General features: G+C 45.4%; 1 protein-coding gene, 1 long non-coding RNA gene and 2 other non-coding genes across 5 annotated transcripts in view; 3 read left to right on the top strand and 1 right to left on the bottom strand.

Moving 5' to 3' along the window:
* Positions 1-622: 622 nt before the first annotated feature.
* LOC120992573 lies at positions 623-10,129 on the top strand. The gene is made up of 4 exons (XR_005777005.1): positions 623-794; positions 6,031-6,111; positions 7,911-8,291; positions 9,967-10,129. It is a non-coding gene; the product is annotated as an uncharacterized LOC120992573 (long non-coding RNA).
* On the top strand, positions 6,450-6,580 carry LOC120992657. The gene has a single exon (XR_005777053.1). It is a non-coding gene; the product is annotated as a small nucleolar RNA SNORA13 (small nucleolar RNA).
* LOC120992656 lies at positions 9,200-9,326 on the top strand. The gene has a single exon (XR_005777052.1). It is a non-coding gene; the product is annotated as a small nucleolar RNA SNORA13 (small nucleolar RNA).
* Positions 10,130-17,848: 7,719 nt separating the features above from the next.
* EPB41L4A (erythrocyte membrane protein band 4.1 like 4A) overlaps positions 17,849-26,723 on the bottom strand; it is a 286,001-nt gene continuing 277,126 nt past the window's right edge. For both annotated transcript variants that reach the window (XM_040421621.1, XM_040421620.1), the window contains 4 exons: positions 26,365-26,433; positions 20,886-20,996; positions 18,656-18,734; positions 17,849-18,503 (listed from right to left, as the gene is read on the bottom strand). In XM_040421621.1, the coding sequence (XP_040277555.1) occupies positions 18,396-18,503; positions 18,656-18,734; positions 20,886-20,996; positions 26,365-26,433 (367 nt within the window). In that variant the 3' untranslated portion in view covers positions 17,849-18,395. The remainder of the gene's footprint in view (positions 18,504-18,655; positions 18,735-20,885; positions 20,997-26,364; positions 26,434-26,723) is intronic.

Below are 26,723 nucleotides of genomic sequence, written 5' to 3' on the forward strand. Positions count from 1 at the left end.
TATTCAATATGTTAATTAGCATCTGAAGGTGCCCAGGGGTGGCGTTCACGCGTCGCCGCTTTTCATACGAAACCCCTCCCCTTTCACCCCTCTGGCCAGCCCTAGGTTCTTCTGATTACGTCCAGCGCCGTTCAACAGACTCGCCGCGCCTGCGCACTTCATTCCCCATTATGGGCAGAGGAACAAGAGCGTTTAATGGGCATGTGCCGGCCCGTACATCCCGATCTAGCCGGCCTTGTGCCTCTGCCCATAATAGGGAATGAAGTGCGCACTGCGCAGGCGCGGCGAGTCTGTTGAACGGCGCTGGACGTAATCAGTAGAACCTGAGAAAATCGGCGATGGACAGCAATATGGAAGGTAGCATTCTAATATGGGGAATGTAATGGAGATCCTGATGTTAGTGTTCTATCATGGTGATTTTAGGTGAAAGGCTCCCTTAATGTATTTCAGTACATACCACTGTGTAACCGTTTGGCATTGTAAAGAGATTTAGAGCTGACACCAGCTTATATCTATGGGGTTGTTTTTTCTATTTCTAATGGTACAGCCCGCCTCCCCCTCCACAGATAGTACAGTCCGGAAGGTGTAGTAACCGTCCTCTGGCGCTGCGTCCTTTCTCGCTGGTGGATGCGCTGCTGGATGGTTGTGTGCTAGACGCGCTGAGGAGTAGGCCACGTGGTCTGGACATGGCGGTTCCCAGCGAGACAAACGGAGGGGACCTGAAGAGTCGGAGCAGTGCAGGAGGATGAGACCCCAGGCGTACGCTGCGCTCAAACGTTCTGGCTATACATAAGGTAAGGCTTGGCGGCCATGTGACGTCATACCGTGCATGTTCTGAGGGGAGCAGATTTCTAACGTGACTTCAGGCCACGTGCAGTGATGGCGGCTCCTGTCCCTCGTCTATAATATCTAATGGAGGGGGACAAATCTGATGGTAGTGTGGGCGGATACTTAAGAGGGGGGTCTAGTTGTGTGTTTTTTTTCCCCCCCTCAAATTTTGTGAACTTGTGCTGGAATGGGGGCATGTGTCCTGCTGCAGACAAGCACGGGCCTCAGCCATTGAGGTCATTGGCTGCAGCATGTGGCTTTCAATGAGGAAGTTGACCAGTGAGGACCCCAAGTGCATGGAGCAGGGGAAATAACCTTTAACTAGCGACACATGAGAGGGTTTGATTGGTCGGTGTGAGTGCTGAGACTCCAGTCACTAGAACAGGGAGAGAAGCGCTCTTTTATCGCGCACTCTCCTCGCAGCAGCAGACTGAATACAGACTGTCTCGTAGACTGTCTCCTGCAGCAAGGTGAGATCACTGTGAGCCCTTCTCTCTCCTCGTTCTAGCGATCGCTGAGTCTCCGCACTCTGATCTAAACCTGTGATATCTCAGTCCGGGGACACGTTAATGCTGCAGAAGTGGCGCTACAGGGAACGTATTAGGCGGCTGGAGCAAACCCATGAGATGTCACTGCCATGGCCACACACTGAACCTCTGTGAAGTTGGCACCCATGTTCTTAAATTTCAAAAAGAAATACACCATTAGTTTGTGCTGCAAAAATGAACGTTTGCGCCGCTTTGGTTTCTGAGATATTGCGCGCTTGATTTGCTGAAACCCCGCCCACTTTCCACCCCATGCCTTTAACTCTGACCCTAGACCACCCCCCCCAGGTGTGCTGCAGCTTGTTTTTTTTTGGGGGCGTACGCTGACTGTGGCCGGCACTCTTAGCGTCCGGCCACTCTTAGCGCATCGCAAACCCCACCGCTGATTAACTTCGGACGGTTGATCAGCGAGTTAAAAGAATTTATTTTTTTCACATTTTTTGTGGCTTTTTTTTTTGTCAGGTTTAGGGTAAGTTCGCGAACACACGCACACCAAATAAAGTTTATCACGCACACACACTCTCCCCTATGGCCCGCCGGATATTCTCGGCTGAGGAGGCATACGCCCAGCTTGCCTCCAAGTCCGAGAGCCCCAGTGAGGACGAGATGACCCCACTTTCCTTTTGTCATCCGCGTCCTCCTCATCTAGCGATGATGAGACCCCAAGGCGGAGGAGACGCCGCCAGGGGACCGCCATGCTAGGGACCCTGTGGCCCACACTAGTACGAGCAGCTCTGGGGCTCGTACTAGTTTTCCAGCCCACCAGAGCCCCCTACCGGTGAACTTGCATGGTGTACCCCAGGGCGTTTTGAGCCTGTGATTCCTGATTTTGTAGGCCAACCAAGAATCCAGATTTCCACAGTAGGCTTCACTGAATACAACTACTTTTAGTCTTTTTTTTTTTTTTTTTTTCAGTGACCACTTTATGAATCTGATGGTGGAGCAGACAAACCTGTACGCCTAACAGTTCATTGCTTAACACCCGGGCTCCTTTTTGGCTAGGCCCGGTGGCTGGTCTGTGCAGCCGAGATGGATGTTTTGGGGCCTCGTGCTGCATATGGGCCTAGTCAAGAAACCTAGTGTCAGGCATTACTGGAGTGGGGATGTCCTCTACCAGACCCCACTTTACAGTACGGCCATGACACGTACCCGATTTGAGGCCATCCGGAAATGCCTGCATTATGCAGATAATAAGATTCCTGTGACACACTGCACCTTTTTTGGGTCCGTCCCTTCTTTCCAGTATGGGGGACCACACCTGGAAAGTGTTGGCCAGGGACGATCCGGGCGCCTCCAGTTCCCGAGGTACTCCGGCCTGCTCTTTCCCGGTCAGAAAAGATCAGGGCCTTGAGGACTGCCTCATAGAACTGAAGGAATTTCCCTGTGTTGCCAGTGCTCCGGGACAGCACAAAAGAGTTGTACAAGGCAACCTGCACCAAGCAGACTGCAACTTTTTTGTACCATGCCCGGGTTTTGCGCATGGCATTGTATGGCTTGAGGACTTGATCAGATAGATCAACTCATCCCATATACCGATTGTAGTCGACGATGCAATCGGGCTTGAGGACTGTTGCCGCTGTACCTCGGACAGGGCTGATGCCAACAGTACAAGGACATCCCTCTTGTCCTTATATCTGACCAGCAACACCTTTCCACTGGTAAGGGCACGGGTCGCACCCCTGGGGATAGGTACCTGGAGGGGGTGGGTAGGGACAGGGCTCCAGATGGCGACCAAAACGGTCGCCAATGCGCCTTAAATTTGCAGATGGTGACAAGACTTTTTAGTCTTGTCGCCATTTGCGACTGTACCGCCGCGATCCTGCGCAGCCTAAGGTCTCTTCAGTAGTACAATGGAGAAGGAAGGAGTCCCTCCCTCTCCACTGACGCGGCCGCAACTACCACCAATGGGGAGATAGGAGGGGAGGAGCTGTCGCCACTGCGCCACCAATGAATGTAAAAAATAAGTATAGGCAGCGGTATCACAGACCCGGCACCCGGCCTCAATAACAGGGCATGCGATACTGCTGCTGACAATTGTATAAAGGAGTTAAAGAGGACCTTTCGTGGGTCCAAAGAATATGAACTTGGTAGTAGGCTGCATAGAGCGGCGCCCAGGGATCTAAGTGCACTTACTATTATTCCTGGGCGCCGCTCCGTCCACCCGCTGTGGCCCCCGGTATTTTCAACATTCAGAGCAAGGAGGAGGAGACGCCAGTGTCTCTCCCTCTCCCTGACAGCAGCGCTGTCCAATCACAGCTCAGAGCCAGGGAGTTTTTTTTTCTCTCTGGCTCTGAGCTCTAATTGGACAGCGCTGCTGTCAGGGAGAAGGAGAGACAGCCAGGGCGCTACTGAATCCCTGGCTGCCATGTTCAGCTCCCTGCTGCTGTGTGCACAGAGCACAGGGAGAGTGTGAGATCCTATTCACCCTGATAGAGATCTATCAGGGTGAATAGCACAAGGGATGAAAAGATCCAGGTTCTAGTCCCTAAGGGAAGAAATGGTTATTTAAATAAAAAGTTAAAAAAAACACCAAAATACAAAAAGTTTAAATGGGCCCCCTTCCCAGTTTTACATATAAAATTGACAAACCATAAAGAATAAACATATTACATATCACCATGTCCCAAAAAGTGTGAGCTATTAAAATATAAAAAAATATTCCCGCTCGGTGAAAGCTGTAACAGAAAAAAAAAAAACTCTAAACCACGCAATTCCCATTTTTAGTCACCTTGTCCCCCAGAAGATGTCCCTGGATGTGAGAGGTATGTGGTGCTGTTTTCTCCTATGTAGTGGTGGCTCACTACTGTGACCTGCGTCTCATCTTCTCAAAGTCCTTTTTTAAAAATTATATGCATTCTTAAATTTGGCGAGTAAAAAATGTAATTTGGCTCCTAAATGTTTTAGTTTAGTAGCCAATGGCTCCTGGTCATTTTTTTTTGTCTGGAGCACTGGGTAGGGAGGCTGCATTGATTTTTCTGCACTGTCCCACAAGCGGACGTGGATCTGGCAGAGAGAGACTGGAACAAGGGGATACTAGTATAAAAGTTATCCACGTACAGGTGGTAACCCTTATCTAGCAGTGGGTGCATAAGGTCCCACACAAGTTTCCTGCTAACACCCAGAGTGGGGGGACATTCTGGGGGTTGTATACAGGAATCTCGCCCCTTGTACACACAACTTGTAAGTGTACCCTGAGGTACTCTCTCAAAGTTTGTACAGCTTCACGCCATACCTCCCCCGCTTAGAGGGAACATACTGGCGGAAAAGTAGTCTCCCCTTGAAAGCAATGAGACTCCTCAACTGCGACCTCCCTTCCAGGTACATAGGCCTGCACAAATTTGGCCCCAAAGTGATCGATGACCGGCCTGATTTTGTACAGGCGGTCATAGGCAGGATCACCTTGGGGGGACATGCTGCATTATATGAATAATGCAGGCATTTCCGGATGGCCTCAAACCAGGAGCGTGTCATGGCCATACAGTAGAGTGGGGTTTGTAGAGGACGTCCCCACTCCAGTAATGCCTGACACTAGGTTTCTTGACTAGGCCCATGTACAGCACAAGGCCCAAAAATGTCCTCATCTCGGCTGCACTGACCGGTGTCCAGCCACCGGGCCTAGCCAAAAAGGAGCCCGGGTGTTGAGCAATGAACTGTTGGGCGTACAGGTTCTAAAGTAGTCGTATTCAGTGAAGCCCACTATGGAAATCTGGATTCCTGGTTGGCCTACAAAATCAGGAATCACAGGCTCAAAACGCCCTGGGGTATACCAGACTAGTTCACCGGTAGGGGGCTCTGGTGGGCCGGAAAACTAGTACGAGCCCCAGAGCTGCTCGTACTAGTGTGGGCCACAGGGTCCCTAGCATGGCGGTCCCCTTGCTCCGCCACCTTGGGGGCTCATCATCGCTAGATGATGAGGAGGACGCGGATGATAAAAGGAAAGTGGGGTCATCCTCGTCCTCACTGGGGCTCTCGGACTCGGAGGAAGGCTGGGCTTATGCCTCCTCAGCAGAGAACATCTGGCGGGCCATAGGGGAGTGTGTGTGTGTGTGTGTGTGTGTGTGTGTGTGTGTGTGTGTGATAAACTTTATTTGGTGTGTGGGGGGTGTTTGCGAACTTACCCTAAACCTAACGGACAAAAAAATGTGAAAATATAAATTCAAACTCGCTGATCAACCGTCCGAAGTTGATCATCGGTGGGGTGTGCAATGCGCTAACAGTGGCTAAGAGTGCCGGCCACAGTCAGCGTACGCAGAAAAAAATAATAATAATGCTTGCACCCCAAAAAAAGTTGTGGGGGAGGGGGGCATGCTGCAGCACACCTGAGGGGTCTAGAGTCGGGGTTAAAAACATGGGGTGGAAAGTTGGCGGGGTTTCAGCAAATCAAGCGCGCAATATCTCGGAAACCAAAGCGGCGCAAACGTTCATTTTTACGGCACAAACGAATGGTGTATTTCTTTTTGAAATTTAACAACATGGGGTGCCAACTTCACACAGGTGCCCTGTGATGAGCGGTTTATGGTGTGGGGGTAAAAGCTTGTGAACTAAGCAGAGCATTGCTGTATCTGGGGGGGGGGGAAGACTTGTCATTGTAATGTCACATTTACAGCAGCTGCTGATGACGCATGTAATAAGGTTCTGGATGCTTCCTTTCTTCTAGGGCCGTCTCCGATCCATGAAGCTCATCGTCTGGTAAGACGCACACTCCAAGGCGTCTGGTGCTGTGCTACAGAAATAAAGGGTCAGTTATTCTCTCATCAATCATGTGGCGGGTTTTACAGGGCCCATATTAAAAGGGTTGTCCCATCTGGACATAGGAAATTTAAGTGGACTTTCCCCAATTGGGATCAATGCTGCCACTATTTTTTTTTATATTTATATTTTTTCCTCCATCCCAAGGTTATGCCATAAATGTCTGAGCAGGGCCCAGGTGTGCGCTCCAGGAACAGGCTGCTCATGCTCGGCTCTCTCCAGTCTCTCCTGATATAGTGCAGTGACTGTAGAGCATCCTGCGTATGTGACGTCCTCAGCATTTCCACAGAATGTCCAGATGGGAACAACCCTTTAACTGGTGCCAGTTGCCTTTGTGTTGCCCATTTGCTTTATAAGTAGTGAATGTGGTGTCAGAAAAGGCAGAAAATAATCCCACCGTGGCCTACCACACTTTAGGATGATCCCCTCCTTCGGTGTATGGCTGTGCTGGAATAATCTAGAATCTGCGCTGGCTGGAGCAGGTTATAAAACATTTTATTTTTTGTGTGTGTGAAACGGGTATTCATCCCATTTTGGATATTGAATATTGAATATTTATAGCGCATCTAATCTATTTGCCATAAGTGTCTGATAAATGCAGGTCCCACCTCCGTAGAAGCGAATGGACAGTGCTGATCACCTCCATTTTCTGTCTGTGTGCGATCAGCTGCCACCAGGTGGACAACTGCACACGTTGGGAATACACTCTGTTTTTCAGCGCAGATTCCCATGTGGAAAAACAGATTACACTAACCTCACTCTGCGGATTGTTTCCGCGCAGAAATTGACCTACGCTGCAGATTTCCAAATCTGCATCATATCAATGATGTTTGCAGTTTTAGGCCTCATGCACACGGCTGTGGTTTTGGTCCGCATCCGGCTCGGGTGCGGACCCGTTCACTTCAATGGGGCTTCAAAAGAGGCGGACAGCACTCCGTGTACTGTCAGCATCCGTTGCTCCGTGCCGTGGTCCGCAAAAAAAAATATAACATGTCCTATTCTTGTCCATTTTGTGGACAAGAATAGGCAGTTGTATTAATGGCTGTCCGTGCTGTTACGCAAATTGCGGAATGCACACGGACGCCATCTGTGTTTTGCGGTTCCTCAATTTGCGGACCACAAAACACACCGGTCGTGTACATGAGGCCTTAGCTGTGGTTTTCACCCTTTTCAATGGAAAGGTGAGGTCTGCAGCAAAACCGTATCAATCCATAATTAGAAGTTGCGGCTTTGCTGCAGAATCGCTCATAAATCCGCGTGGAGATTTGTGTGGGTCTTATGTGCGTTGACCTGTAACCGTGTGCAGGTGGCCTAATGGTGCATCATCAGCATGTCTCACAGGATTGAAGATTGGTATCTGACTGGATCGATGGCAGAGTGCAGCTCTTTCACATGAGCGTGTCCCTTGTGGGAATCGCGCTCAGTGTGAGGGATAATGTGGTGTGGACTTGACCTTTCTGTAATGGAATCATACTGACATAAAGCTGTCGGTATGATTCCGTTACAGAAAGGTCAGGCAGAGGCACACAGCATTATCAATCATGATACCGTGTGATTCCCAAGTCCAGAACACACAATACCTTTCGCATGGAGCGCGATTCCTGCAAGGGACACGCTCGTGTGAAAGAGCCCTTATTGTAAGCCTCATAGAGAATAATTGACCCCACAGAAGACTAGATAAGTTTTATTGCGAGAAGCTCCTTTTGAGCATCTTTTTGTTTGCAGTAAAAATAGATTTTTCATTTGTTTCCTGTTTGGTAATGAATATTGTCATGTGATTGTTTCCAGGTTCTGTACTTGCCCTTCATTTGAAGATTAGTAAAGTGGGGTTCAGCAGCTGACTCAACTGCAAATCCGCTGTTGAGTGGACATCTTTTGGTGCAGTCACGGACAAGACATATGTATAAGGATAAAACTTCTTTATTAATAGCTTTGACAACACGTTTCAGAGTCATTGGGTGTCAGCCAGAGGATGCGTCCGGATGCTCTGAATATCTGGCTTCTCGGTGTGATTGTGTCAAAAGATGTCCACTCAACAGTGGTTTTGAAGCTGCTTCAGCTGCTGAACCCCACTTTGCTGCTACCTCGTGAAGGTTGGCTCCCAAGACATCGGCAGCTGTGGCCTTTAGAGACCACTGGACGCCTACAGTGGTGGTCTGCCAACAAAAGGTGAGCATTTCCATCTCATCTACAGACAATCCCAACATACTTACCCTGTGAGTGTCTTCCTTTGTTTGCCCAAAAAAGTTGTATATTCCCACGACCGTATGGCTTTTTCAGTGTTTTGCGGGCTGTTTTTAATCAGTTTTTTTTCAGTAGTGTTTCCGGTTCCATTCCATTTTTCCGTATGGCATATACAGTAATTACATAGAAAAAAAATGGGCTCAGCATAAAATTTTCAATAGATGGGTCTGCAAAAAAAGGAACAGATACTGAAGACATACGGAGTACTTTACCATATGTGTGCTTTTTTTTTTTTGTTTTTTTTTGTGTGGAACCATAGTGCAGTGCACTGGTAAGCTCTATGGCCTCTATTGTTTAACAGGCACAGTGCTATACATGATGTATGGGACTGAGCTGCATGTAGTACCATAAATAGCCACTAAAGGATGTGTGGCACTGTGTCCCGTAATAGAGGGTGCAGCAGGTGGATGGGTCATCAATATGATCTTGGACAAACCCCTCTTAATCTGGTCTTTATCCTGCAGGCAGATAATAAGGGAATTCCCTGATGGAACTGTCCCAGTCTAAATGGTGATTTCAGATCACAGTGGGAAAATGTCATACTGGATAGAGAGGATCCGTCTTAGTAACTTTGTATTCCTCGTGAAAATGCTTTATAGCGTCTTTTCATAGAACTGAGAGTTGTCCCTGTTATCCCTTCTAGAAATGTATGGATAAGTTGACATCTGGGGAGGGGGTTGTGTCCTTAGTCTGATGCTATCCAGTAACGGGCACACCTGTTGGGAAGGGGAATAATAATGTACATTTGTAAATGTATTCATGAATTTCTAGTAGTAATAGAGGAATTCCATTCCAGAACACCTTTCTTTAGGAGCAAGGTTAAGAATGTTACTTGCCTTCGTGTTACCCGTTCATTTTATTAAATGATGAATGTGGCGTCAAACAAGGCATACAGTAATTTCCTTGCCCCTTATAGTGCCCTGAAGTTATTTCATGGTACTGGGTTGCATGGGAACAGTTCAGTGTATTGTGCCATTTTTGCAGTTTCCTCAGATTTTTAGCTTTGTGGTCTCCTCCCTGTCTAAAGATACATCAGATTTATCACAGTGCAATAAGATATTGTACACATTGGTGCATCTTAGGCCCTGCCCTTTTTCAAGTGTCTGAGGCTACCTGCACATGGGTTCGGGCTTCAAAACAAAAGTATGTGTGACTTTTAGGGATGAGCGAATCTACTTCGGATGAAACATCCAAAGTCGATTTGCATAAAACTAAGTTTCAATATTGTACGGAGCAATCACTCTGTACAGTATTAGATTGTATTTGCGCTGATGAGCCGAAGTTATTACTTTGAGAAGTTTAACAAGACTTCAGGTAATAACTTTATAAATTGATTTCTACGGTAAAAAACATTTCCTGAACTCTGGTTCAGTTCTACGTTCGTGTGAAAGAGGCCTAAGGAAAGCGGCTTGCAGCATTAGCATGAAGTATATTCACTACTTTAGATACGTAATATTTTAAAAAGCTCCAGTAAACTACTACAGGCTTTACACGTTCTGCAAGTTTTGTCTTTTACCTCTTTTTAATATAATTTTAAATCTACAGGTTCCAAAAGTTAAGATATTTTTTTTAAACATTTTTTTTTTTCTGGTCTTTCTAGGTAGTTTGGAAGTCTACATGACCAGCTTGAGAATATGAACAAGTTGTCCGAAGAATATTTGTCCTATATGTTCAGTGGTTTTTTTTTGTTTTTTTTTTAAGTCTCAGATAATTTTAGAATATTTTGTATTTTTATACCATCACATTAAAGCAGTTTAAACCAATTGGATGTTGTCTTTATAATGTGTTGGCAAACTTAGTATGGAAAGCCTCCTGTATTTTCATAGTATGAAGCATTTACAGGAAAATCATACAGATGTGGACTGCACATCCATGTTATACACTAAAATACTGTTGATAAGCAAAATGTATAAACTTGTGTGCTTGCTGTACCTCAAATTGAAGAAAATCACAGAAATAAGATAATAATGCACTTTGTCCATATATAATGCTTGCATCTACTTTACTAAGTGCATTATTATCTTCTGTGATTTTCTTCAATAATATGGCCAGTGACATCTGCAGACTTGTATATCCTACTGTGCAGGATGTTTTTATCTTAGTTTTTTCTTTGAGTTTTTTTTTTTGCCCCTGTACCTCAAATTGCGACCTCTTTCAGCAAGGGGGCTGTTGCGGAGGTGACAGCCAGCATGCATGGTGCACCTAACAGCATTGCTCCCTTTTGAAAGGGGGCTTATTACACAGATTGAGGAAAAACTTGTACTAATGACCTTGTTTTAATTTTTATAAACTTTGTTTAGCAGCTATAGATCAATGTATAACATGTAAGGTCCACGAATTATGGTAATTTAGAATTTTTTGATAGAAGAATATGAAGAATTTAAGTGACGTGATATTTCTGTTGAAAGTACCTCAGTAGTTTTCAAAGATTTCATATTGAAGGCCCATCCTCAGGACACCCTGCTAATCAACTGTTCCTGAGTAGTTCCATAACATGATCCACACAGCTCTGTGAATTTAGTGGACCCCCCCGTGTCTGCGATCGCCGCAAACCGCAGTCAATTCAGACCTGCGGTTTGCGGCGGCAATCGGCGGTGCCATCGGGTCCTCATGCGGCTGTAGGGGGGACCCGATGGCATGGAAGGCAGCGCGATGCCTAAGGAAGGAATCGCGCTGCCTTCCAGTGACGAGCCTGTGATATCCAGCCCCCTGGATCTCAGGCTGGAAGCTGTATGAATAATGCTCACTGTATTACTCATACAGCCAATGCATTCCAATACAGAAGTATTGGAATGCATTGTAAAGGATTAGACCCCCAAAAGTTAAAGTCCCAAAATGGGATAAAAAATTGTTTTCTCCCCAAAAAAGTTTCAAGTAAAAAATTTTTAAAAAAATTGGGAGGGGAAAAAAAAGTACAACAGCAAGCGATCAAAAAGGCGTTTGCCCACCAAAATAGTACCAATCTAACGTCACCTCATACCGCCAAAAATGAACCCCTACCTGAGACAATCGCGCAAAAAATAAAATAAAAACTATGGTTCAGAATATGGAGACACTAAAACATGATGATTTTTTTCTTTTTCAAAAATGATACAGTGTAAAACTTGCATAAATAAAAAAAGTATACATATTGGGTATCGCTGCGTCCGTATCGACCGGCTCTATAAAAATATCACATGACCTAACCCCTCAGATGAACACTAAAAATTTTTAAATGGAAACTGCGAAATAAACCCTTTTTTTGTCACCTTACATCACAAAAAGTGTAATAGCAAGCGATCAAAGTCACACGCACCCCAAAATAGTGCCAATAAAATGTCATCTCCCAGACGCAGAAATCTTATCTTCCGGTAGAGAAAAGGAGAGCTATTCAGCAGAAAATCAGGGCTTTCAGCAGAACCAAGTGTCCCTAAGAAAAGCAATGTCTATTCTGGGTCTGATGGCTTGCATTCCTGCTGTGAGGTGGGCACCATTCAGGTCCAGAATCCTTCAATGGCTTTTTTTTAACCAATTGGGACGGGGGGTTGCTATCCCTGGATCGCAATATTGTGATCCCGGGGTCAGTGACCCAGTCCCTAACCCCTGGATTGCAATATTGTGATCCCGGGGTCAGTGACCCGGTCCCTAACTTGGTGGCTAAAAACTCCCAACCTGTGTCGGAGTAGATTGGTTGAAAGAGGATCCCCTAATAATTAACCACCGATGCAAGCCCTTGGGGGTGGGGGCCCATTCAGTTTTGGGTTTTTTCCAAGGCCCTTGGTCAAGAACCCAGAGTGCTCAATCCCAAAATGCCAGGGAGTTAAGGGCAGTCCTGTGTGCATTAAAGGAAAGTCTCCCATCATTGCCTTAAAAACATGTCAGGATCCTATCCGACAACGCCTCAGTAGTAGCATATATTAACAGACAAGATCTCCTCAGTTAATGCAGCTATCATCCAGGATCTTCTTGCTAATACAGGGGAAAGCTCTTTCTGTCTCAGCGGTCCATTTGAAAGGCTCAGAGAATCACCAGGCGGACTTTCTCAGCAGGCACAGATTTAGCCAGGCGAATTGGTGTCTAAATCAGGAGGTATTTCACCAAATAGAATCCCTATGGGGATCTCCCACAATAGATCTATTTGCCTCGATAGAGAACAAAAAATGGGAAAGATTCTTTTCTCTGAGCATGGAAGATCAGTCTATAGGCACAGATGCGCTCTCACAACCATGGGGGAAGGACCTAGTCTATGCGTTTCCTCCCATCAGCCTACTGCCCAGAGTGATTCAGAATATCAGGAGGGAGCAGGCAATGGTGATCCTAATAGCACCGTTCTGGCCGAGAAGAGTCTGGTTTGCCTGGTTGAGGAGACTATAAATAGCGGATCCCTGGATACTTCCAGAAAGGCAGGACCTACTATATCAGGGCCCTCTACATCATCCGGAGGTGAAGAACCTGCACCTGACAGCCGGGATTTTGAGAGGCAATTCTTCAGGTACAGAGGTTTATCAGAACAAGTGATTGGGACTCTTCTAGCTAGTAGCAAAAAGATCACCTCCGAAATCTTTCAGAGCATGGAAGACCTTCCTTTAGTTTGCAGGGCCAGGCCTTTATTTGAGCTCGCCCAACATCCCCATAATTCTGAGTTTCTTACAGGAAGGCCTTAGCAAAAAGCTTAAACCTAGCACTCTCAAAGTCCAGGTCTCAGCACTGAGTGCTCTCTTTGACTTAGATTAGCTACTCATCCCTGGGTCAAAAGGTTTATTAAGGGTTCCTCTAGACCAGGGATACTCAACCTGCGGCCCTCCAGCTGTTCTAAAACTACAACTCCCACCATGCTCTTCTGTAGGCTGTTCGGGAATTATGGGAGTTGTAGTTTTCCAACAGCTGGAGGGCCGCAGGTTGGGCATGCCTGCTCTAGACTATGTCCTACAGTTAAATCTAAGTCAGCCCCGTGGGATCTTAACTTGGTGCTATCCGCTCTAACTAAGGCCCCGTTTGAGCCCCTTGGAGACATCCCCTTAAAGATGCTATCCTATAAAACTGTATTTTTAGTGGCCATTACATATGCCAGACTAGTAGGAAAACTATCCGCCTTGTCATCTTCCCCCCCATATACCCAAATTCTAGAGGATAGAATTGTGTTCAAACCGGATCCTGCATTCCTACCCAAAGTAGTTTCGGTATTCCATAAATCTCAGGAAATAATTCTCCCCTCTTTTTGTCAAAACCCGAATTAGATAATCTACTAGTTGAGGAAATAGCTAAAATGACCTTGAAGGTGGAAGTTATCATTATAGGAGACTTCAATCTTCCTGATGTAAACTGGAAAACCAAAATAGCTAGTTCTGCCAGGAGTACAGATATTCAAAATTCCCTACTGGGATTATCTCTACAGCAAGTAGTTGAGCCAACCCGGAAGGAGGCCATTTTAGATTTAGTATTCACAAATGGGAATTTGGTATATGATATTACTGTAGGGGAAAGCTTGGGATCTAGTGATCACCAGTCAGTGTGGTTTACTAGAAGTACAGTGACTGAGTCACACCACACAAAAACAAAAGTTTTAGATTTTAGAAAAACTGACTTTTCTTAAATTAGATTAGTGGTATACGAGTCCCTATCAGATTGGAACAGTTTCATTGGAGTCCAGGAGAAATGGGAATACTTAAAAGTGGCACTATTGAAGGCAACAGAAAATTGCATTAGGCTTGTCAGTAAAAGCAAAAAAAAGGAAGAGACCACTGTGGTACTCGGCAGAAGTGGCCAAAATCATTAAAAACAAAAAGATAGCATTTAGGAATTATAAAAAAAAAAAAATAGGATGACTGGCAAATTTATAAGATTCAGCAGAGAGAGGCCAAACAAGTTATAAGAGCTTCTAAAGCACAGGCAGAAGAGAAATTAGCTCAGTCAGGGGAAAAAGGCGATAAGGCATTCTTCAGATACATAAATGAAAAAAGGAAATAAACAAGGAATTACCAAATTAAAAACGAAAGAAGGAAGGTATATGGAAGAAGATAAAGAACTAGCTGACTGCCTCAATGAATACTTCTGCTGTGGAAGAGGTTTCTAAGTCAGCTGTCTAAAATTAATACAGATAAGTAACAGGGGCCTGATGGGATACACCCAAAGCTATTAAAAGAGCTCAGCGGTGAACTAGCAAAACCATTAACAGATTTATTTAACCAATCACTGGCAACAGGAGTCGTCCCAGAAGATTGGAAATTAGCAAATGTTGTGCCTATTCACAAGAAAGGTAGTAGGGAGGAATCGGGCAACTATAGGCCAGTAAGCCTGACATCAATAGTGGGGAAATTAATGGAAACCATACTTAAGGAGAGGATTGTGGAACATCTAAAATCCCATGGATTGAAAGATGAAAAACAGCATGGGTTTACTTCAGGGAGATCATGTCAAACTAATCTTATTGATTTTTTTTGATTGGGTGACTAAAATAATAGATGGAGGAGGTGCAGTAGACATCGCTTAGCTAGACTTTAGTAAGGCTTTTGATACTGTCCCACATAGAAGGCTTATCAATAAATTGCAGTCTTTGGGCTTGGACTCCCATATTGTTGAATCGATTAGGCAGTGGCTGAGGGACAGACAACAGAGGGTTGTAGTCAATGGAGTATATTCAGACCATGGTATTGTTACCAGTGGGGTACCTCAGGGATCTGTTTTGGGACCCATATTGTTTAATAGCTTTATCAGCGAAATTTCAGAAGGCCTCGATGGTAAGGTGTGTCTTTTTGCTGATGACACAAAGATTTGTAACAGGGTTGATGTTCCTGGAGGGATACACCAAATGGAAAAGGATTTAGGAAAACTAGAGGAATGGTAAAAAAATCTGGCAACTAAAATTTTATGTTGATAAGTGCAAGATAATGCACCTGGGGTGTAAAAACCCAAGAGCAGAATATAAAATCAGCGATAGTCCTAACCTCAGTATCTGAGGAAGGGATTTAGGGGTCATTATTTCAGAAGACTTAAAGGTAGGCAGGCAATGTCATAGAGCAGCAGGAAATGCTAGCAGAATGCTTGGGTGTAAAGGGAGAGGAATTACCAGTAGAAAGAGGGAGGTGCTCATGCCGCTCTACAGAGTAGAGTATTGTGCGCAGTACTGGAGACCATATCTCCAGAAGGATATTGATACTTTGGAGAGAGTTCAGAGAAGAGCTACTAAACTGGTACATGGATTGAAGGATAAAACTTACCAGGAAAGATTAAAGGACCTTAACATGTATAGCTTGGAAGAAAGATGAGACAGAGGGGATATGATAGAAACTTTTAAATACATAAAGGGAATCAACAAGGTAAAAGAGGAGAGAATATTTAAAAGAAGAAAAACTGCTACAAGAGGACAGTTTTAAATTAGAGGGGCAAAGGTTTAAAAGTAATATCAGGAAGTATTACTTTACTGAGAGAGTAGTGAATGCATGGAATAGCCTTCCTGCAGAAGTGGTAGCAGCAAATACAGTGAAGGAGTTTAAGCATGCATGGGAAAGGCATAAGGCCATCCTTCATATAAGATAGGGCCAGGGGCTATTCATAGTATTCAGTATATTGGGCAGACTAGATGGGCCAAATGGTTCTTATCTGCTGACACATTCTATGTTTCTAAAACCCGAAGAATGAGGGGGAAGAGTCCTTTCATACTTTAGACGTAAGAAGGTGTGTCTGCACATATTTAGAGTCTACGAAGGACTTTAGGAAAACCCCACAACTCTTTGTTATATATAATAATCTATATCTATATATAGTCAAGTGTTGTGTAAAGAGGAGATATGCCCGGGCATTTATTTGGCACAGTTTTCCTTGTGTTATTTTTTGCTTATGTTCTTAGTTTCACTGTATATAGGTGTATTGCTGGTCGCATGAATCTTGTCAAATACTGAGTGGTGGAAGGCAGTGGACCAATTTAAAGATCTGGGAAGTTCCTGTTTCCTGTCCCGAAGGGGGAGGATCTCTCACAGGTGCTGTCATGGGCTCATGGAAAACATATTACCGGTAAGAGTAATTGAAGTATTTCCGGTATTGAGCCCCTAGGACGGAACTCAATGCCGGAAAAGAATAACGCTAGTGTGAAAGTACCCTAAACCAAGTTCTGCTCTGGCTCAGGCTGAATGGTAAATCTGGTGCAGGGATAGACAGACTATTGGTTTGCTTACTATGACAGACTTGCTCACCAAAATTTAGGTGCAATTTTAGTAATGCCCCTTTATTTAAGTCCTAGGCCCTTTTCAGGTAGAAACACTAGTAACATCTGGGCTATTGTGCCTGGTATAACAGTGAATGTCCCTGTAAACACAAATGTGTGCACAGCCTTTTTGACTCATTACCTATGGCAGTGGTCAGCAACCTCCGGCACGCCAGCTGGTCTAAAACTACAACTCCGAGAATCCTTTTTTCACTTCTGTGGGATTTACAAGAACAAACAGCCGAGTAAGTTTGCATGCTGGGAGTTGTAGTTTCACAGCAGCTGGAGTGCCGAAGGTTGCTGATCCCTGACCTCTGGTATTACAAAGGAAAAAAACTACATGAATTGTAAATCTGTTGGTGCTTTCTAGGAAGGGCTCATGTACACAAATGTGCCAGCCATGCCTGTATTGCGGCCCTGCAATATACGGGCACCACTTATGTGCGCACCGTATCACTGTGAGTGGGTGTGCGATACGGAGCGGAACGTAGTGCTTCCGTGGCATTTCGATCTTTGCCTCCGCACTGCAAAAAAAATAAAAAAATAGAACATGCTCTTTTTCTGCGGTGCAGACAGATTGCAGACTTATTCAAGTTGAATGGGTCTGCATCCATCAGCGCCCGCCACACGGACAGTGCCTGTTCATTGAGTGCCCATGCATATAACCTGGGTTTTATGTACTGGAATCCGCTGCTAATGGTAAATTGTTACTCAGGTAGGATTATAATTTGCGTTATTTTATGAAATACGTAACATATCTGAAGGAAGGAATACACATGTAAATCTGGATGAAACACTGAAGCAATACTGATGGTATATCATCCGGAATCCAAGCAGATTTCAATACACTTGTGTGAAAGCAGCCTAAATCTATTTGCCAGGGTAGACTAATTTGTTTAACATCCTATTGTAGAAGGCACTGGTCTTGCTGCTGATTTCTGGGTTTACTGTTAATGGCCACACTGGAACACCAAAACTATAACCCAAAATCACTGTGTGGTTGAATTGATAAATACATAAAAAAATATGCAGTATGGACTTTGTTAGTCCATACTGCATATTTATTATGTCTTTATTATAATATTCTTATTACAATGAAATAAAGAATGAATTCATACTACATGTGTGGTCTTGTATTTTTGGTGTATTAATGGTCACACTATAAAACACAAAACCGCATGCCCGTTACCAATGAACACCAAAAAATTGGTTTGCCTCTCTGTGGCTTTAATGGCCGTGCGGTCCTTGGTGGCAGCATGTCATAGGCTGATTAAATAAATACAAGTAGTTTATCTTTGTCTAGACTTTTATTCTTAAATACTTTTGGATTTTAATACTGCAAGAATAAAATAAATTCAAAGTCCTCAAAATAAAAAAAAACAAATTTACAAATAATGTATCACTTGGTATACAAGCATCTATAGGCCAAATGCCCGTGTAGCAACTAACAGCTAAGATTGTGCCAAACAAGTATGTGTAACGTCAAATGTGTAAAAATTCCGGCAGCTAGACATGATTGGCTTTTGTCGTCACAGACCACATAAAAGTGTAGCTGGGGTTTGTAACAATGGCACTGGAGCAGCATATGTGGTATTCACTGTAACATTGGCGGCTGGTGGATGAGACACAAGCTTTGTTCAGGTCGTTGAGTGTTTGGTTTCCACACTTTCTTCAGCGAAGTGACCACAACACTCACAGTTAATAACTCTGCTATTAATGATCACTGTGATGTAGGCTCCAGCGAGACCAGGGTCTGAAAAGACCCTCCATTTAGTCTGTCATGGAAATAGAACTTATGGGGGTTCTTGGTCCATCGATAATCCGTTCAGAAGTACCACCATTTTCCATTGTCAGGTTTCAGCGGTCTGTGCTGCTTTTATGGTTTTTACACTGTTTTTTCCATCCTTACCATGAGAAACACCAGTTTCAATCAAACTATCCTTGGACCCGTTTCGTCTCTGAAATACAAATTGGAATTACTGTATCAAATGCATGTTCTAGTGAAGGTGATATCCAAACAGTGGCAAAACGAGACCTCATCATCTATAAAGGGTTTGTAGTTCACAAAGTGTCTACTGATGTACGATTTAAGCAACCTTGATTTACTAACCTGTGAAGAAGGTCCAGTTGTGCAATGGGTATCCAAGGCTCGTGTCACAGTCAAAGGTGGAACAAGATCAGTTTTCGCACTTTTGAAAGAAACATACAGGTGTCATCATTGGTTTAACAAAAACGAAGACCATATTGAAGGTTACAACATGGTGCTGGACCATTATCTGTATATGAACATGCAACGTGGGAGGGGGCAGCATTGTGCAGTGGCAGACTCTGATTTCAGTAGTCTGTTACTTATGAAACGCCGCCTTCACACGCTGACGATTTGGTTGCAGAAATTTCCACAACTGAAAATCAGTTCCATTCATATCAATGGGGCGGCAAGCCCAATTTAGGTAGATGGAACAAATTTTCGGTTGTGGAAATTTCTGCAACAAAATCTGGAGGGTGTGAAGGCAACCTTATGTGAATTCGATTTTGAGTAATTTTATGTTAAAGAGGACCCGTCACCTCTCCTAATATAGTAACTACAGGACTTGCATTCCCATTGTATTAACGATTCTGGGGCATCTTTTCATATAGCTATGTTGTGCCATTCCTTTGTTATTCCTCCTAGAACTTTATGAATTAATTGGCAGCAGCTATTTCATCCATAAAATTCTAGTAGGAATATTTGAGAAATGGCACAATATAGAGTGATAAGACTAGATGCTCCAGAATTATTATTACATGGGGAATGTAACCAGTTTCTAAAATAGACCGCTAGCAATCAATATGTATTTATTTACCAATAAAATGTATTAGTTAAAACCAAGTATAGGTGCAGCGGAAAAAGGTGACATCTACTGAAGGAGAACACAGTGGGAATAGTTTATATATGTCCACAAAAGGAAAAGGGAACCAATAAAGTGCAAGTGCAATAATCAAAAGCAAAATGTGCAGGACAAAAAACGATTACCCATACTGTGCCTCCTCCAGGATGGCGCCAGCCCCAACACGCGTTTCGGCGAACCTTCGTCCATGACTAGCAAGGAGTCCAATGAAATGTGGGCTTCCCCTGCCCTCCAGCTGCTGATTGGAGCTTATTCCCTATTACTGTGCATAGGGAGATACCTGTCAATCAGAGTCTGGAGGGCAGAGGAGCCCACATATCATGTGTACCACTGGACTCCATGCTAGTCACATGCTGCACAGTTTAACATATAAGCACTCAAAAACTATCAGCGTGTCTGTCACTACACAATGCTGCCCTCAGAGATAACAGCATAAGGTACCTAATAAAGTGTCACAATAACTACATATAGTTCAATTAGGCTAGGTTTATATTCATCATATCTTAAGAGACAGTGAAGGAGACAGAGATTTTCCAGCAGTAGAAAATTTTACTATCAGCACAGGTCATTAATATCTGATCGGTGGGATCTTACTCCTGCGCTGTGGCCTCCTTACCAAGCACAGCCCTGTACTTTGTACAGTAGCTGAGGTTGGTACTGGAGCCCAGGCTCATTCACTTGATGATGGGACTAGGCTTCACATAAGTCATGACTTTGATGGTCTCTCCAAACAGCTGATACTGGGGTGCCTAGATCAGAGCCCCACCGACCTAACACTAGCGACCTTCCTGAAGATGAAGATAGGTCAGTATTTTACTCCAGGAAAACCCCCTTAATAATCTTGTAGATGGCTGTCTGGATATGCACCAGTTTATCACAGTGCCTCAGGCTGGATGATAGATTTGGTGCAGGATAGACACTCCTGTCTAGTGGTTGGGTTAGTGTACAGCAGAATGTTATGCCAAAATTGAGGCACAATTTGGTGCAAAATGTCACATCCTAGTCTACACCCCTTTCCCACTAAGGCCCTTTGGCGAGTTAGGTGCTGTGCATTTTTCTAAAACTAGATGAACCAAATTGTACCTAGAAGAAGTGATGCTGAAGGCAAAGGGTGGTCACACCGAATATTGATTTGATAATGATTTCTCTTGTTTATTCACTTTGTATTATGTTAACTGATAAACTTCTATTTTTAAAGCTTTTTTTCCCACACCTATCTAAACATTTGCACAGTACTATATATTTTACCATAAAAAGTACTGAACCATTAAAACATATCGGAGGACAGTCGTTGAAGTATAACTTCAAGATTCTGGGCCTCACAAAAAAAAAAAAAAATCTGAACCAGGGCCTTCTAAATGCCATGTGCTTAGGGCTCTTTGAACCCACTGATCACCTGCACCCCTTTAGCTACTAGTTACTGTTCTCATTAAATGCGTTTCCAGAACTTACTTGACTTCAGACAGAACTGATCTTTCACCGTCAGAACACTGTGATTTCCTGTACTGGCGGAAGCTTCGGGGGGAGTGAGAGTGTCTGATACGTATAGGATCACCTTGAGTCCTAGACAAAACCAAAATGACACGACTTACAGTACAGTGAGAACTTACAGTTTACACGGGGCAGCACAAAATGTCATATACTGTAAATACAGGCATATTTCTATATTAATGACAGACTGTATCTGGTATAGAGGTCATTGGTATAAAGGTTTTCTTTAACCAAAGCCAGACATATATCCAAAATAAATGAAAAGCAAAAATGGAAGACCTATACTTCTCTGTTTTATATCTATTGACCCAAACAAAACTGCACGTGGGAGGCCTTGTTCACACGTCCACGTCTGCAAAAACATCAGTATTTAATCTGTGGCAATGTCCAAAAGGTCTGAATTTGTCCCATGATTCACTGACATGTGAGTACAGATAAAGGGCTTATTCCCACATCAGTCAATAATGTTCATTGATTGTAATGTGTTCGTTCACATATCCAGGTTGTTCCACTGACTGGGTCAGCAAAAAAACTATGGAGACATGCACTACTTTGGTCCATGATATAGACCAAAACCCCAATAGTCTATGGGTCAGTGACTGACAGAACATGGATGGCATCTGCGTTCTGTCATTGGTTTTCACTGACTATTGATAGGAGATGCTCTGGAGATCCTTTTTTCTGCCTAGCAGTGCAAGTGACAGCGCACAAAAATGGACACAATGACCCTCCGCAGACATCTTCATGAAACACTGACAATTTTAGTATGATCATAAAAAAAAAAACACAGACGTGTGAATGCAGCCTTAAAGGGAACCTGTCACCAGTTTTATGGTGTCCTAACTAAGGGCAACATAAATAAGTGACTGATTCTCTTAGCAAAATGCTGGGTCACTTTCTTTAATTGACCCAGTCAATCAGGGCCGGTGCAAGGATTTTTGCCGCCCTAGGCAAGATAAAAATTGCCGCCCCCCCCCCATATTAGATGATCTGCCCATATCATGACATCACATATGTTCCACCCCTTTCTAAGCTTTTAAATTAAAAGAACTGCTATGTTTCCCTTACGGTTAATCTAGCTTCTTGTAGCTGTCCCTTTTTGCAGAACGGAATTGCGGACCCGGATCCGCAATTCCGATCCTGAAAAAAATAGAACATGTCCTATTCTTGTCCGCAATAGCGGACAAGAACAGGCATATTCTCTTAGTGCCGGCAATGTGCGGTCCGCAAAATGTGGAACGCACATTGCCACTGTCCGTGTTTTGTGGATCCGCAAAACACACACGGATGTGTGAATGGACCCTAAATGTGAGGTAAATTAGTTTCCAATGTAGTATTAATAACTAAACAATTACATAATAAACATATTGCATTGTCTACTTACCACCAGGACAATAAGATGATCTGGTCTCTGGCTGCAGTCTGGCTCTGGGGACTCCCTCGTCACTCTCTTCTCCCCCCCTCCCTCCCTCGTCACTCTCTTCTCCCCCCCTCCCTCCCTCGTCACTCTCTTCTCCCCCCCTCCCTCCCTCGTCACTCTCTTCTCCCCCCCCTCCCTCGTCACTCTCTTCTCCCCCCCCTCCCTCCCTTGTCACTCTGCCCCCCCCTCCCTTGTCACTCTCCCCCCTCCCTCCCTTGTCACTCTCCCCCCCTCGTCACTCTCTTCTCCCCCCTCCCTCCCTCGTCACTCTCTTCTCCCCCCCCTCCCTCGTCACTCTCCCCCCCCTCCCTCCCTCGTCACTCTCTCCCCCCTCCCTCGTCACTCTCTCCCCCCTCCCTCCCTCGTCACTCTCTCCCCCCCTCCCTCCCTCGTCACTCTCTCCCCCCCTCCCTCCCTCGTCACTCTCTCCCCCCCTCCCTCCCTCGTCACTCTCTCCCCCCCTCCCTCCCTCGTCACTCTCTCCCCCCCTCCCTCCCTCGTCACTCTCTCCCCCCCTCCCTCCCTCGTCACTCTCTCCCCCCCTCCCTTCCTCGTCACTCTCTCCCCCCCTCCCTCCCTCGTCACTCTCTCCCCCCCTCCCTCCCTTGTCACTCTCTCCCCCTCCCTCTCTTGTCACTCTCTCCCCCCTCCCTCCCTTGTCACTCTCTCCCCCCCTCCCTCCCTTGTCACTCTCTTCCCCCCCTCCCTCCCTTGTCACTCTCATTCTACCCCCCTCCCTTGTCACTCTCATTCTACCCCCCTCCCTTGTCACTCTCATTCTACCCCCCTCCCTTGTCACTCTCATTCTACCCCCCTCCCTTGTCACTCTCATTCTACCCCCCTCCCTTGTCACTCTCATTTTACACCCCCCTCCTCCCTTGTCACTCATTTTACACCCCCCCTTGTCACTCTCATTTTACACCCCCCCCTTGTTACTCTCATTTTACACCCCCCCCTTGTTACTCTCATTTTACACCCCCCCCTGTCACTCTCATTTTACACCCCCCCTCCTCCCTTGTCATTCTCATTTTACACCCCCCTTGTCACTCTCATTTTACACCCCCCCCTCCTCCCTTGTCATTCTCATTTTACACCCCCCTTGTCACTCTCATTTTACACCCCCCTTGTCACTCTCATTTTACACCCCCCTTGTCACTCTCATTTTACACCCCCCCTCCTCCCTTGTCATTCTCATTTTACCCCCCCCCCTTGTCACTCTCATTTTACCCCCCCTTGTCACTCTCATTTTACCCCCCCTTGTCACTCTCATTTTACCCCCCCTTGTCACTCTCATTTTACCCCCCCTTGTCACTCTCATTTTGCACCCCCCCTTGTCACTCTCATTTTGCACCCCCCCTTGTCACTCTCATTTTACACCCCCCTTGTCACTCTCATTTTACACCCCCCCTCCTCCCTTGTCATTCTCATTTTACACCCCCCTTGTCACTCTCATTTTACACCCCCCCTCCTCCCTTGTCATTCTCATTTTACACCCCCCTTGTCACTCTCATTTTACCCCCCCTTGTCACTCTCATTTTACCCCCCCTTGTCACTCTCATTTTACCCCCCCTTGTCACTCTCATTTTACACCCCCTTGTCACTCTCATTTTACACCCCCCCCTTGTCACTCTCATTTTACACCCCCCCCTTGTCACTCTCATTTTACACCCCCCCCTTGTCACTCTCATTTTACACCCCCCCTTGTCACTCTCATTTTACACCCCCCCTTGTCACTCTCATTTTACACCCCCCCCTTGTCACTCTCATTTTGCACCCCCCCTTGTCACTTTCATTTTACCCCCCCCTGTCACTCTCATTTTGCACCCCCTTGTCACTCTCATTTTACACCCCCCCCTTGTCACTCTCATTTTACACCCCCCCCTTGTCACTCTCATTTTACACCCCCCCCTTGTCACTCTCATTTTACACCCCCCCTTGTCACTCTCATTTTACACCCCCCCTTGTCACTCTCATTTTACACCCCCCCCTTGTCACTCTCATTTTGCACCCCCCCTTGTCACTTTCATTTTACCCCCCCCTGTCACTCTCATTTTGCACCCCCCCCTTGTCACTCATTTTACACCCCCCCTTGTCACTCTCATTTTGCACCCCCCTTGTCACTCTCATTTTACCCCCCCCCCCCGTCACTCTCATTTTGCACCCCCCTTGTCACTGTCATTTTACACCACCCCCCTTGTCACTCTCATTTTACACCCCCCCCCTTGTCACTGTCGATTTCCCCCCCCCCCCCCTCGTCACTCTCCTTTTACACCCCCCCCCCTTGTCACTCTCATTTTACACCCCCCCCCCTTGTCGCTCTCATTCTACACCCCCCCCCCCTTGTCACTCTCATTCTACACCCCCCCTCCCTTGTCACCTCTAGTGTAGCGTGGCCGAGCTCTGTTCGGTCCGCGGTACAGGAGCATTTGTTTCTTGTACCCGGCCGGACTGACAGGAAGTGCACACTAAGTGAGCACTTCCTGTCAGTCCGGCCGGGTACAGGAAACAAAAGCTCCTGTACCGCGGACCAAACAGAGCTCGGCCACGCTACATTAACAACAGCAGTAGCACAGAGCAGACACAGCAGGCTGCGCAGCACTGAGCCGGAGATTCTTTAGAGCGGCAAGCGCTCAGGAGGCGCAGCATGAGGGGCGCCGCCGGCCGGCCGCCCGAACTTATATAACCAACTTTTCTTTCTTTTTTTTTTAACACCGCAAAAGGGCGCCCCCTGCTAGATGGCGCCCTAGGCGACTGCCTAAGTCGCCTTACTGGTGGCGCCGGCCCTGCAGTCAATCTGCCAATATCTTGTATTGAAAAGCTCCAGCTGATAATGATGAGTCCTGAATATTCATGAGCTCCTGACTCTCCCCGCCTACCTGCTGCTGATTGACAGTTATTTTCCATATGAATCAGCAGCAGGTGGGCAGGGGAGTGGCTATAGCTCTGAATTAAAAAACGCTGGACTCACTGACATCACGCTGGACTCAAATCAGTTCATTAGCATGCGGCATTGCGGCATCTTTGTGTGTATATTATGAGGTAACCATCTGTCACACCAGTAAGTGAATACATCTAAGGTACTTTTTAGTAGTTAATGATTGTATATAATTAGTTAGATTATAATCAAATATCCACATGACAGGTTACCTTTAAGGTCCCTTTCTCCTATCAGATTAAGCAGACGATTGTCGGGAAGGAAGCACTCCTTCCTGCCAATGGCCTGCTCGTCAGTGACAGAGACTGCTGCTATTACATGCAGTGATCTCCTCCACAGTATATGGAGGAGTGACCGTTAATGCCATAGCTGGCAGCAGAGTGTGTTTAGACAGCACAATCTGCTGCCAGCAAACAATGATTTTGGTGACCACATGAACGATCATATTACCCGATGAACGAGCGTTGCAGATAATTGTCCAAGATCATGGTGACAGATTCCATTTAAGCTAAAATGATGCAACTGAAGATATGTACCATACTTTAAAGGTGTTCTCCACCTTTTGGTAACCGCCCCCCCCACGCCTTTGGAGGGAAACATAATACCCCTGCTACTTGTACTGGCTCCTTCTGTTCACATAGTTGCAGCAAATGACTGGCTGCATAGGCGATGTGCCCCGCAAGTGGCGCTTGACCCAGTGACATCTATCTTGAGGTACAAGTCACCACTGCTGCGGCGCATGTGACCCCCATCTATTCCTGAAGTTGATAAGCGGGGACGGGAGCACCACAAATGGAAGGACCTGTAACTGAGCGGTGGGGAGCAGGTAAGTATGCTTCCATCCACAGGTCCGGTGGGGAAGGGGGGACCAAAAAATTTGTTCAAAAGGTGGAGACCCCTTTTATAACATAACTGTGATCAACGAATGTCCTTCATTTATTTCAGTGATATTTCCAACACAACTTGCGACAAGTGCTTCATGTGCATTATATGGTCTCATGTATAGAAAAAATCTTTTTCCTCCGCAGTACTGCTTTAAGAAGCCTTCTGCTAGCAGTGGGTGCATTTAAGGTTAATTAACTTACTCTATCTTCATGTACGGAATTTCCTTTAATTGTTCTGCAGATAAGCCTGAGGGGTCGACCAGTTCCTTCCTGCAAATGAACAATTTCCAGATCTGAACATTTTGGTAATTACATATAAACAGCAACGGCATGACTGATAATTGTAACTAATGAAATCATCTCAGATTCAGAGTCTAATGGATTGAGTTAGGTATAAGTATTAAACGCTACAGCATCCATTTTAGCAAATATCTTCTGGTGACATTACTAGCGTCACTTACTGTCCTTCAGATGCAGTGCACAGTGGAAATTTCTGTATATCCCATAGCCACCACCAGTGCTGCTGCTTCCTTATCATAGGCAGTTGACTGGTTACAAAA

The sequence above is a fragment of the Bufo bufo genome, chromosome 2 (genome assembly GCF_905171765.1).
Source record: "Bufo bufo chromosome 2, aBufBuf1.1, whole genome shotgun sequence".
NCBI lineage: Eukaryota > Metazoa > Chordata > Amphibia > Anura > Bufonidae > Bufo > Bufo bufo.